The sequence below is a fragment of the Dendrobates tinctorius genome, unplaced genomic scaffold (assembly GCF_039654945.1).
Source record: "Dendrobates tinctorius isolate UK_male_01 unplaced genomic scaffold, ASM3965494v1 ptg000094l, whole genome shotgun sequence".
Taxonomy (NCBI): domain Eukaryota; kingdom Metazoa; phylum Chordata; class Amphibia; order Anura; family Dendrobatidae; genus Dendrobates; species Dendrobates tinctorius.
In genome coordinates, this window is record NW_027361762.1 from 11,399,766 (window position 1) to 11,413,888 (window position 14,123).

A 14,123-nucleotide genomic window follows, 5' to 3' on the forward strand; every position below is an offset into this window, starting at 1 on the left:
GCTCCGCTGCTCTGTTCTTGCTCTGTTCCTGTTCCGTGTTCTGCCTATGCTTCCGTTCCTAGTTCTGTACTCTGCTTAAGCCCTGCCTGGTTTCTTGTCTTGTCTTCCCTTGCTGCTTTGTATGCTCTCTGCATGCGCCTGGCCTTCCTAGCCTCCTGTTTGTGCCTCAGCCGTGCCCGCCCTAGCCGTGCCCGCCTGCTTGTGCCTCAGCCATGCTCGTCGGTCAGTGACAGCTGTGTCGCCTGCCATGCCTCAGTCGGGTTCGCTGGAGTCTTGCCCATCTGTCAGTGCCGCAGCCCGATCAGCTAGCCAGTGCCCCAGCCGTGCTCTCTGTGCTCCGTTGCACCTCACGCTGTTTCTGCACTGTGCTCTACGTGCTCTCTATAGCACGCGCAGGCCTCGCCTGCCCATGGCTTTGCCATGTCCCCTGTCGTGCCCTCTTGCACGCACAGGCCCTAACCCTGTCTTGGAACCCTGACCTTGGCGTGTCTCTACACACGCACACAGTCTTTTACCTTGTGCCTTGGCATGTCTCTACACACGCACTCTGTCTTTTACCTTGACGTGTCTCTACACACGCACCCTGTCTCGTTATGTGTACCCTGGCGTGTCCCCTACACACGCACCTAGCCTTGAACCCTGGTGTGTCCCCTACACACGCACCTAGCCTTGGACCTTGGCGTGTTCCCTAACACGCACCATGCTTGGATATCTGTCGTGCCTCCTTGCCTGAAACCTGGTTTGCCTGCCGGATGCCCGGAACCTGCCGATCGCTGCCAGAGATCGTAAGCTGGATGACTGTGGCCTGATGTCCGGAGCTGATGTCCACAGCCTGATGCCTTGATCATGTCGATCGTTGCCAGCGGTCCGGAGTCTGATGCCATTGTGCCTTTACCTGTACCTAGGCGTGCCACCTGGCACGTTCCATGCTATGGACCTTGGCGTGTCCACGCACTTTGCACGTTTTGCTTGTTCTCACGTTTTTACACTGAATGTGATTCTGAAGTTATCCTAATGAAGATACCTTGCACCTTCGTCTTGTCTAGCTTCTTGCTCGTCCTGTTGCCAGACACTCAATAGTGTCCCCTGAGCTGGCCGTCTGGTCCCAGCAGTCGTGGTGGCTCACCCCCTTGGTCTTGCCCCTGACACTCCCTGTACAGGGGGTGGGTTCTCACTAGGTCAGCTCGCCCTAGGTGGGTGGGTGCCACGGCCCAGAGGGTCCACTCTAAAAAGGAAAGTGGGCTCAGCAGAAGCTGAGTCCGTCACACACACATGTTGCAGTGCTGGCAACGCTGAGCCAGGAGGGCTGACGGTCGTGAAAACCGTGTGATGTACTGACCGGGGTCAGTGAAAGAGACTGGTTATTGCTATAGGGTGCCTCTGGGGATAAGAGGTACCCGAGAACCTGTGTGGCCGACACAGGTAACAGACAGGAGTCTGTGTTGTACTGACCGGGGTCAGTGAGAAAGACTGTGTACCTGGAGGGTTCAGTGTGCAAAGGTCCTGGAGGGTCAGTGTTGGGAGGTTCTGGGAGAAGAATCAGATCCCTGGAGCATGTGCTGTGACCTTGGACCTGGTGAGGCGTGAGTGTTGGACAGTCTCAGGCGGAGACGGATGTCCTGAAGAGCACCCGCTGAGCCCCTGGACCTGGTGAGGCCGGTGTATTGGGAAACCCTGGGAGGGTCGGCTCCATGAAGAGCACCCGGTGCGCCCTGTGTGTTGGACGGTCTCAGGAGACGGACGTCCTGAATAGCACACAGACAGGACACGTGAGTTTTGTGTGGTGTGTTTTTTTTTTTTTTTTTTCTTCTTTTCCCTTTCAAGTCAGCGTGCGGTGGCTCAGTGGGGTCAAGAAGGTGACAAGCGGCTTGCTGTAACTCGGCGGGGTTACGAAGGTAACAAGCGGCTTGCTGTAACTCGGCGGGGTTACGAAGGTGACAAGCGGCTTGCTCTAACTCGGTGGGGTTATGACGGTGACACCAGCAGCTGTGTGTGAATGGTAGCCGGAGGTGTCGGTGATCGGCAGGAGCTGTGGTGGTGCCAGCAAGAACTTGTGTGGCATCGTAGTTAAAAGGGCCAGTACGGGCCCAAGAGACAAACTGTTTTGTGTGAACTGTGGTCCGAGGAGACCTGTAGAAAGGACATGGGGAAATCCCGAAAGGGGGCGGTGACCCAAATCGGGGTGGTAACCCAAAAAGGGGTGGAGTCCCAGAGGGGGGCGGTGACCCAAATTGGGGTGGTAACCCAAAAAGGGCAGCACTGGGTACCTCAGTGAACATGTCTGGGGAACCGCAGTGTGTGTGCATGACTTTTTTTTCGGAAAGTGGGACAGTCTTTCCGGATAATGACGGGCCGCAGGTGTGTACCGTGATGCTGCACCGGAAAAGAGTCTCTGGTCAGCTGGACTCAAAGAGACAGGTGACTCTGACAGAAACTCCTCTCACTTTCTGTCTGACCGAGAAAATGGTCCAGGTTCGCTGTAAACATGGGGTCACGGTGAACTATGCGGTAGACAGAGTAATGTTTGATGCGTCCCACAGCGTTGAGTGCCAAGGTGGCGGTATACCACCAGACTTAGTGTATGCCTTGAAGATGCGCCGGGAATTTGTTGTGTTTGATGATGTATGGCAAGGGGATGGAGACGTTTCTACTGTTGAGCTAGCAGACATTGAGACATTGACGCCTCCTAAAGTCGACAGGTCAGATGTAGAAGGGACCGGAAGAGGGGGTACGTCGACCCAACTTACGGACCTGATGTCTCATGACATAACTGATGGTGAGCTGGTAGATGAGACGAGTGGAGTAGACACACGGTCAGATGATGACTGGAGGATTCACTCAACTGATGGAGCTGACCCAGTGGTACCCATTGAAGATATAATTAGAGAAGTAGTGGTGCGACACGTGATGGCCAAAAAAGAACAAGACCATGAGATACAGTTGATAAAAGAGACAGTGGAAGAACATCTCGAACGAGAAAGGGTCCTAAGACAAATGGCCGAGCACAGGGTGGAGGGGCTCGAGAAAGAAGTCTTGGAGCTCAGAAGTCACCTATCAACCTGGCAAAGCGTGAACAAGACCCTTATGGAGGAGATGGAAGAACTCAGAGGAGTAGTAAAAGGTCTTCTGCGGGAGAAGAGCTTAGACGAAGATTTACAGCGGCCGGGCCCGAGTGATAACAAGACGGAACTGCCAGTACCCATCTTGGCAAAGGGTCATGAAGAGATAAAATCTCATGAAGTTTGTGAGCTTAGAACTGAAGAAGACAGTCACCTGGTCGGGTCAACTGTAGTGAGAGAAGTGTCCGTGGTAAAGCCAGAGCCTTCTGTCCAGGAAGAGAGCAAGACCACGACCTTCAAGTCTGTGACTGACGTGCCCAAGGACATGCAAGAAGTCTGTGCTGAGTAAGGGGTGCATCAGGCTTTTAAGAACGCCATCAAAGCGTGTAAGGTGTACTGGGCGCCTGAGACTCGGCAGTTGGTGATAATATCAGCCAGGGAAGATACAGCAAACCGGGAAGCTGTCCGGGTAGCTGTCCTGAAAGAGATGCATTTGCAGTGTCTCCATGCCAAACAGTTGGTCAGGTGGAGTAATATAAAAGCTGCTCGACGCCTAGAGGTAGCAAGGGAGGCTATGGATCGGCTGGGTTTGCGGAAAGATGTAATTCCGGTACGCAAAGGTCTGATTGGGAGAATCATTGGAAGACTCGTAAAGGTAATGCAAGACCTTGTAAATATCTCCGGTGTGGTGAGGGTGAGGATCCCTCCTGATGATGAAGACCAGGTATCCAGTATAGAGGCCATGGTTCCCATCATGGTGGTTGGCTCCGTGGAAAGCCTGAGAAACTTTCAGATGCTCTTGGAGTATCGAGTTGGGTACCTGCAAGAGATTGAGCAGTTGAGGCTGGACCGTCTGCGGATCAATAAAGAGGTACGGAACACCAGGTGGCGGCCGCCTTCAACCCAAGATGTAAGGTCCCGAAGGGTTCCTCCAAGTAGTGGCATGGCAGGTGGCCGAAGAATGTCAGCAAGACAGGGACATCAAAAATCGGCGAGTGGCAATTTTACAGCAAGACGAAACTGAGAGACCTTAGCTCCGGTGAGACACTAAATGGGTCAGACTCAGGCCAGACAGTTGACGCGACTGTGAGTGGGACTTCTGACTGTACCCACCGGGAGAGCCGGTCAGTGAGAGAAAGGTTGGATGACGAAGCGCACTGCAGACAGGTGGAGATTAAAGAGTGTCTGGTCACACTGACGGACTCTGATGGGAAGGCCAAAGACCAAGGCCGATATTCTGACTGCTGGGGGCGGGGGAGGCCTAACGTGGAGATGAGGCCGTGTGATAGACAAAACAGACGGAGACGGTTCTCTCGACCTTTTGGGCAAGATGACATGGGTGCCCGGTCTCGAGATCCCGGGGTAATGTTGTGTGTTCAACCCCACAAGTTTGAACAGAGGGGGGAGGTATGTGATGTAGTGACCACTGTGTCCGCTAGGGGGTGTTGTGTGGGTGTCCCAGGAGAGAGGATGAGTGCCAGGATGCTGAATGATCGCTATGTATCCCAAGGTAGGTGGCTTTGGGATGGAAGCTTGAATATGTGTGTTGATCAGTAGGTACTGCTGAGCTTTCGTTACACTGTGTCAGGGAGAGCTTTCCAGGTAGCTGGTGAGACGGGCAGGACCAGCTACCTACAAACCCACCTAGGGGCGGTGTCTAGACCACCATAGTAAAGTGGATGTGTGTGAAGGACCTGCAATGAGGTCATAGCCATGTGATCCGGTGGGCGTGGCTACGGACCATATAAGGTGACCAGGGTAGGTCACATGGGTGAATGCTTGGACCCGATTGGTCCATATGGAAGGTCTCCTCAGGAAGATGTGGCTGCCTTCCTAACAGCACGTGTGGACGCTGTGTTTAATGGCCTCAAGTGCCTGAGAGTTCCCAGGGGAGGGAATGGACGTCTGCAGTGTGGTGAAGCAACCATGAGGTAACCCGGCCACGGGGTGAGATAACTGTGAGGCTAGAGAGCCTGCGTATTGGACATTGCATAACCTGTGTGACTACAGGGTTAACAGAGTGGAGCTCTGTCATGGACGCTATGCTGTTGTATATGAACTTTCTGTTGCTGTTCATGGTTTATGATGCTTAATAAACCGTATGGACTGTTGGAGTTATAGGAGAAACCCGTGCTGGACCTGGTTATTTGGCTGCCTAGCGAGTGTCCCCTACGTGAATAACAAGCGTTACCTTACAGATGTCAGAGAGGAGAGATGTGTGTTCAGCCTGGAGCCAAAGATACCAATGTGAACTCAATAGCTGAGAGAGGCCATCATAAAGGAAACCCCTCCATACACATCAGACTTGCATTGGCTGAACCTCCCGATATCGATCGGTTCAGCCCATAGTTTATTGTGTATGAGGACCCTGGACAGAGGATTTTGTAGTGAATAAAGATCCAGTATCTTAAATTACGGACAGCCTGCTTTTTTTCAAACATCCGGCAGTGACTCTGTCATTGAAAATATAGGAGTGCTCGGAAGAGTGAGAACTCCAATGTATGGGAGAGACAGCCGAGAGACCTGCAGTTCGAATGGTGCAGCTGACAGCTAGAGAAGGTGTTTGGGGGCTGAATAAAGAGGATGAAGGGAAGGAGACAAACTGCAATCACAGAAGCTACTGATCAGGAGTTATCTCTTGGAATTGTCTGCAGTGTTACAATCCCGAGACCGCCTGCATAGCGCTGCTATGAGCTCAAAAAAAGTGTGGGCTATTCACTTACTGTACATCAATCACATTTAGGCTGTGTGCCCACGTAGCAATTTTTAAGCGTTTTTGCCGCGATTTTCGGCGCGAAAACGTTTAAAAATTGTGTACAGAACGCCCCCCCATGCATTCCTATGGCATTCCGCACATGCTGTGCTAATGCTGCGCTTTTTTCCGCGGCGGAGTCGCATCGCGGAAAAAAAATCGCAGCATGGTCATTCTTTTGTGCGGAATCGCAAAGAATTGCCGCGATTCCGCACCCATAGGAATGCATGAGAATCGCTTACTTCCCGCATGTGGCTATGCCCACCATGCGGGAAGTTAAGCGTCTCATGTGCGGTTGGTACCCACGGTGTGGAGGACAGGAGACTGTCCTCCAGGCCCTGGGTACCATACCCCTGTAAAAAAAAGAATAAAAAATAAAAAATCGGGGTATATTTACCTTCCGGCGTCACGCGCTGCATTCCCGGCCTCAGCGTTCCCAGTAATGCCTTTCGGCAAGGTCCTGTGATGACGTAGTCTCGCGTGACTCTAGCGTTCTCGCGAGATCGCTATAGCAACGTGAGACCAACGTCATCACAGGTCTCGCAAGGCATCACTGGGAACGCTGAGGCCCGGGAATGCAGCGCGGGATGCCGGAAGGTAAATATACCCTGATATTTTTATTTTATTAGCATTTTAACATTCTATCTTTTACTACTGATGCCGCATAGGCGGCCTCAATAGTAAAAAGCTGCTCACACTTGTCAAACACTATGTTTGACAAGTGTGACCAACCTATCACTTTCCAAGCGATGCTTCAAATTGCTTGGAAAGTGCTTGAATATCGCACGCGAAAATCGCGGCGAAATCGCGCGGAAAAAGACGCGCGATTTCTGGGAAGGAGTCCGGTTTTTAGTGTCCGGAATAAAACGCTACGTGGGCACATAGCCTAACTCAATACAGGGTGAATCTGTTTATAAACTGCAGCATTTCTATGAAAGTGAGACAGGGTCTTTAATTTTTTTTTCTCCGACAGATGTGCTACGGCTTATTTTCAGGGGATGTCTTATTTTTTTCACTGATCAACAATCCACACTCATTCTTGAACAAAAAAAAAAAAAATCAACATTTATTCAAATATAATCCTGTCATCAGATTCTGGGACACCAGCATATCTCTCCAAACCCTCAATTCCATCATGAATTTCTGGAGCCCCATTTCCTTTTCCCATGTAGAACAGTCTACTCTTTACAGAAGCTGACGAAGAACGATGGAGTTAGAACAATCAATAGATCATTCTTCCCCCATACATATGTTATCGGCAGCACATCTCCTGTTAGCACCGGCCGATGTTCTAGCAAGAACAATGCCCCTGATTCATTAAGACTACCTTTGTGCAGGCCAGTCTTAATGAACATGGCTGCTGGAGTAAGATGCACCTAATTCATTAAATGGCGAACACCACTTCATAAATTCCAAATCTTACAAGTGCCGTGTGCCTCTGGCAGAAATGTACATTCACATGTATATACACACACTTCACATACACATGTGTATATATATATACAGTTAGTATGTGACAGTGTGTTAATATACAGTTGAAACCAGAAGTTTTACATCCATACATATATAAAATTAAACACCTGTATGTTTTTCTCATTATCTGACATGAAATAAACCTTTCCCAGTTTAGGTCAATTCGGATTACCATAATTATTAATATTTGCCAAATGCCAGAATAATCAGAGAGAGAGAATATTTAAGGCATTTTTATTACTTACTGCAAAGTCACAAGTTTACATACATTTCATTAGTTATTTGGTACCATTGCCCATATACTGAATTACTTGGGTCAATCGTTTGCGATATCCTTCCACAAGCTTCTCATAATAGTTGGTCGGAATTTGGGCCTATTCCTCCTGACAAAACTGGTGTAACTCATCCAGGTTAACTCATGAATTTTCAATAGGATTGAGATCAGGGCTTTGTGATGGCCAGTCCAAAACATTGACTTTGTTATCCTTAAGCCACTTTATTGCCATTTTGGTAGTATGCTTCAGATCATTGTCCATTTGGAAGACACATTTCCGCCCAAGTTTTAACTTCCTGGCTGATGTCTTGAGATGTTGCTTCAGTATTGCCACATAATCTTCTTTTCTCATGATTCCATCTATTTTGTAGAGTGCACCAGTCCCTTCTGCAGCAAAACAATCACACAACATGATGCTGCCACCCCTGTGTTTCACAGTTGGGATGGTGTTCTTAGGCTTCCAAGTTTCTCCCTTTTTCCTCCAAACATAAAGATAGTCATTATGCCCAAAAAGGCATGTGTCTTTTGGAGTAATGGCTTCTTCCTGATAGAGTGGCCTTTCTGCCCATGTTGATACAGTACGCGTTTTGCTGTGGATATTGACACAATCTTACCAGCTTCCGCCATCATCTTCACAAGGTCTTTTGTTTTTGTCATTGAGTTGATATGCACATCTCGGAACAAAGCACATTCAACTCTGGGACACAGAACCTGTCTCTTTCCTGAGCAGTATGATGGCTTGACGTTCCCATCTTCTTTGTACTTGCGCATAATTGTTTGTACAGTTGAACGAGGCAGCATCAGGTATCTTGAAATTGTACCCAAGTATGAGTCAGACTTGTGCAAGTCCACAATTTTCTTCCTGATATCTTGGCTGATTTCTTGAGACTTTCCCATGATGCTACACAAAGAAACAGTGTGTTTCAGGTGTGCATTAAAGTACATCCACCGGTGTGTCTCTAATTAACTTCGATGTTGCCAAAAAAGCTTCCAAACACATGACATCATCATATGGGCAGTCCAGAATTGTATAAAGTCATAGTAATCTTAAAACATTCTCTCTCTCGCTTTCTCATTATCCCAGCATTTGGCAAATAATAATTATGCTAATCATAACTGACCTAAAACGGGAAAGGTGTATTCTGATTTCATGTCAGATATTGAGAAAAACATGCATTTATCTTTTTACATAGTGTATGTAAACTTCTTGAGAGAGATAGATAGATAGATAGATAGATAGATAGATAGATAGATAGATAGATAGATAGATATCGCAGTAGGGCCAAATTCAAGAGTGACAGAGAGGTGGATCTCACATTTAAAAATACTTGCATTCTATGTTTTGATCTTGAATAAAAGTTGTAATTTGCAATCCTTACCACATTCACTGGCTGATCCACCAACAAGCTGAAAGAACTGTTGAGCAATTTTCAGATGATCTCTCTAGGTGTGAACAAGAAGCAATCACATAATGTCAGGAATTTATAAAAAAAATGCTCAGTACTCATGCTTGTGATTCAAAACTCACTAAAATATTTCATCAGTAGGCCTAAAATAACAGTATTCATTAAAAAATAACAACATTAAATAGGGTGTCCACTTTATTTTTCTTTTAACAATGTATTGAGGACATGATTTTGTGGCATCTACTACTATGTAAGTATTAACCCCTTCACGACCCAGCCTATTTTGACCTTAATGACCTGGCCATTTTTTGCAATTCTAACCTTTATGAAATAATAACTCAGGAACGCTTCATTGGATCCTAGTGATTCTGAGAATGTTTTTTCGTGACATATTGGGCTTCATATTAGTGGTAAATTTGGGTCAATAATTTTTGCGTTTATTTGTGAAAAAATCAGAAATTTGGCGAAAATTTTGAAAATTTCATAATTTATTCTGTTAAACCAGAGAGTTATGGGACACAAAATAGTTAATAAATAACATTTCCCACATGTCTACTTTACATCAGCACAATTTTGAAACCAAATTTTTTTTTGTTAGGAAGTTATAAGGCCGGGGTCACACTAACCTGCGCAAAATACGGTCCGTAGTTTACAGGCGAAATACGGATGAATGACCCCTAAATAGTGCTCCGTAGGTCATCCGTAAGCAAGGTGCGGTCGCGTATTTTGCGCATGTGAGCATCCGTATGTAATCCGTATGGCGAGATTTTCTCGCATGCTTGCAAAATGGACATATAATGGAGCCCTATGACAGGTTTTATAACAGAAACCAAAGATTAGATATAGACACATAGAATGCATATACAGTATATATATATATTCTATGTGTATATATCTATTCTTTCGTTTCTTTATTAAAACTGTCAGTGTGAGTTTACTGTATAGCGCACTGAATTGCCGGCTTTGCTAAAAGACACCTGGTGCGTATTTCTCCCAAGTCACATGTGTGGTCCGTGTGTAATCCGTATTTTTTGCGCACCCATAGACTTGCATTGGCGTACTACGGCCGTAGTACGCTGACAATTGCAGCATGCTGCGATTGGCACGGAGCGTAGAATACGGATGAGAAATATACGGCTGGTGCGAGTGACCCCATAGAGAATCACTGGTCCGTGTCTAATGCGTGCTTTTAGCGCCTCTCACTCGGCCGTATTCCTCACCAGTGTGACCCCGGCCTAATGGTTAAAAGTTGACCAGAGATTTCTCATTTTTACAACAAAATTTACAAAACCATTTTTTTTTAGTGACCACCTCACATTTGAAGTCACTTTGAGGGGTGTATATGGCAGAAAATACCCAAAAGTGACACCATTCTAAAAACTGCAACCCGCAAGATACTTAAAACTACATTCAAGAAGATAATTAACCCTTCAGGTGCTTCACAGGAACTAAAGCAAAGTGGAAGGAAAAATGGACATTTTAATTTTTCCAACAAAAATTTTCTTTTAGCATCAATTTTTTCATTTTCACATGGGCAACAGGATAAAATGGATCCTAAAATTTGTTGGTCAATTTCTCCTGAGTACACCGATTCCTCATATGTGGTCATAAACCACTGCTTAGGTGCATGGCAGGGCTCGGAAGGGAAGGAGCGCCATTTGACTTTTTGTATGGAAAATTAGCTCCAATCGTTAGCGGACACCATGTCGCGTATGGAGAGCCCCTGTGTGCCTAAACATTGGAGCTCCTCCACAAGTGACCCCATTTTGGAAACTAGACCCTCCAAGGAACTTCTCTAGATGTGTTGTGAGAACTTTGAACCCCCAAGTGTTTCACTAAAGTTTAAAGCGCAGAGCCGTGAAAATAAAAAAATGATTTTTTTTTTTGGCAAAAAAAATGATTTTTTTAGCTCGCAATTTTTTATTTTCACAAGGGTAACAGGAGAAATTGGACCCCAAAAGTTGTTGTCTAATTTTTCCTCAGTACACTAGTACCCCACATGTGGGGGGAACCACTGTTTGGGCACATGTCAGGGCTCGAAAGGGAAGCCGTGCCGGTTTGGAATGCAGACTTTGATGGAATGGTCTGCAGGCGTCATTTTGCATTTGCAGAGCCCCTGATGTGCCTAAACAGTAGAAACCCCACACAAGTGACCCTATTTTGGAAACTAGACCCCCCAAGGAGCTTATCTAGGTGTGCCGTCAGCACTTTGAACCCCTAAGTGCTTCACAGAAGTTTATAACGCAGAGCCGTGAAAATAAAAAATAATTTTTTTCCACAAAAATGATTTTCTAGCCCCCAATTTTTTATTTTCCCAAGGGTAACAGGAGAAATTAGACCCCAAAGTTGTTGTGCAATTTTCCTGAGTCTGCTGATGCCCCATATGTTGGGATAAACTACTGTTTGGGCACACGTCGGGGCTAGGAAGGGAGGGAGCACCGTTTGACTTTTTGAACACAAAATTGGCTGGAATCAATGGTGACGCCATGTCGCGTTTGGAGAGCCCCTAATGTGTCTAAACAGTGGAAACCCCTAAATTCTAACTCTAACCCTAACCCCAACACACCCCTAACCCTAATCTCAACCCTAACCATAACCCTAACCCCAACACACCCCTATCCCTAATCCCAAACCTAACCCCAACACACCCCTAACCCTAATTCTAACTCTAACCTTAACCCTAACTCCAACCCCAACCGTAAATCCAACCCCAACCGTAATTCCAACCCTAGCCATAACCCTAACCATAACCCTAATTCCAACCCTAACGGAAAAATTAAAATAAATATACTGCTCAAAAAAATAAAGGGAACACTTAAACAACAAAATGTAACTCCAAGTCAGTCACACTTCTGTAAAATCAACACTGATTGTGATTTAATTTCTCCTGCTGTTATGCAAATGGAATAAACAACAGGTAGAAATGATAGGAAGGTCACTAACATCCATGTGTCTGCTCAGTAAGAGTGCCTAGTGTTCCCTTTATTTTTTTGAGCATTGTACTTTTTTTATTTTATTATTTTTCCATATCTAAGGGGGGTTGTTTACTTTTTTTTTTTTATTTTGATTACTGTGATTACTGGACCATAAGACGCACCCCAAGTTTTGGGGTGGAAAATAGGGGGAAAAAAAATGTGTCAAATGGGGGTCAGTCTTACAGTCCGAATTCCGTGGGTTGGCTGTGCTCTGTGGGTTGGCTGTGCTCTGTGGGTTGGCTGTGTTCTGTGGGTTGGCTGTGTTCTGTGGGGTGGCTGTGCTCTGTGGGGTGGTTGTGCTCTGGTCACAATATACTTACAAATCTTGTTGCCGTGGTCCCGGGGCGGTGGTCCCAATGCAGCCTCCCTGCGCTCTGTGGTGTCGGGGCTCTGTAGTGTGGCTGCAACGGGGCTCTGTGCTGCATGGGGGGCTCCGCCTGCATTTCGTTAAAGCCCGAAAGCCCCCCGCAGCTCTGTTGCTGCGATGCGGAGGCCTCCGGACAGATGGCCGCCAGGGGCCTCCGGAAAGATGGCCGCTGCTCAGTTTCAGATCTCCGCAACGAGATCTTGTCTTGAGATCTCGGGAGACGAGATCTCGGGACGAGTTCTCGTTGCCGTGATTTGAATTTGATTATGCGCCGCTCCCAGCAGCCATCTTTCTGGAGGCCACAGCGCTGCAACAACAGAGCTGCGGGGTGCTTTCTGGCTTTAATGAAATGCCGGCGGAGCCCACCATGCAGCACAGAGCCCCGCTGCAGCCACACTACAGAGCCCCGACCCCACCGCACCACAGAGCACAGGGAGGCTGCATTGGGACCGCCGCTAAGGGACCGCCGCAACAGAATCTGTAAGTATATTGCGACCATAAATCGCACCCCCATTTTCCCCAAAACATTTTTGGGAAAAAAGTGCGTCTTATGGTCCGAAAAATACGGTACCTGGAATGAATGAATGGAATCTGCCGGGTGTCGGCCGGCAGATCTCGGCGGGCACACTGCGCATGCGCCCGCCATTTTTTTACCGGAAGAAGATGGCGGCGCCCATGGGGGAAGGCCTGGAGATGGAGGGACACCGTGGGCGACATCGGGAGGTACCGGGGGGGGGGGGGGGAAGGGGGTGGAATCGGATGGCGTGGGGAGCGGAGGACAGGACGGAGGGGAGGAAATACTGACAGCGGCGGCAGATCGCCGCCGTCAGTCGGTGGCAGCGGCAGATCCCGTCTCCAGCCATGGCTGATATTGCAGCATCGGCCATGGCTGGATTTTAATCTCACCAAGTTTCATTGGTGAAGTATTACAATTGCTCTGATTGGCTGTTGAAAATGAAACAGCCAATCAGAGCGATCGTGGTCACGAGGGGGAAAAGCCACCCCCCTGGAGTCAAGTACAGGTCCTCCTGTACCTGCAGGTCGGGTGACATTTCAGTGACCCCAGTCACCTGACCCGCAGGAACACGATCTCACCATGACGCCACATAGGTGTCACAGGTCGGATTGGCACCGACTTTCATGACGCCTACATGGCGTCACAGGTCGGGAAGGGGTTAAAGGGAAACCGTCAGCAGGTTTTCGCTATTTAATCTGAGAGCAGCGTTAGGTAGGGATCGAGACACTGATTTCAGTATTGTGTCACTTATTAGATTATGTACAGTTTCAATACAATGAGTGTTTCATAAGCAGGAGATTATCACTGTCAGACCACAGCCGCCAAGTTGTTTAACTCTGCCCCCAGCATTGATCAGCAGCATATTGGCAATATACAATGTACACATAAAGCTGTGGTGTGGCCAGGGTTAGCTTTCTGAGCATTGCTACATTCTGAGATTAGGACAGTTGTGCATTCTGTGAGGAAGGAAGCACTAACAATATTTAACCTGCTAAATACTGATAAAGTGTCAAACCTCTTAAATCAATGACTTACTAACTTATTAGTGGGGCTGTATTGGATAAAATAGCCCAAGGGTTTTTACAAATATCACTGTAAGATTTACAGTTACAAAGTCATTTATGGAACCTTCAAATTTCTAGCAAGCAGGAAAAAAAACTGCAATGGGTACAAAGGCAAGATTGCACATAAATTTAACTCACCGAGCCCAACTCTTGACCTAGTGCGGCATTGACCACACCCTTGAGTATGTATTCCTGTGTAATACAAACAGCAGGATTACTGGTTCTTGTAGGATTAT

The 14,123-nt window shown here is 47.3% G+C and overlaps 1 protein-coding gene across 1 annotated transcript in view; it reads right to left on the reverse strand.

Annotated features, from left to right (window-relative positions):
- The window catches only part of IFT56 (intraflagellar transport 56), a 144,061-nt gene that overhangs the window by 20,864 nt on the left and 109,074 nt on the right, over positions 1-14,123 (reverse strand). Inside the window, 2 exon segments of the mRNA XM_073586669.1 lie at positions 8,938-9,001; positions 14,026-14,079. Of these exon segments, the coding sequence (XP_073442770.1) occupies positions 8,938-9,001; positions 14,026-14,079 (118 nt within the window).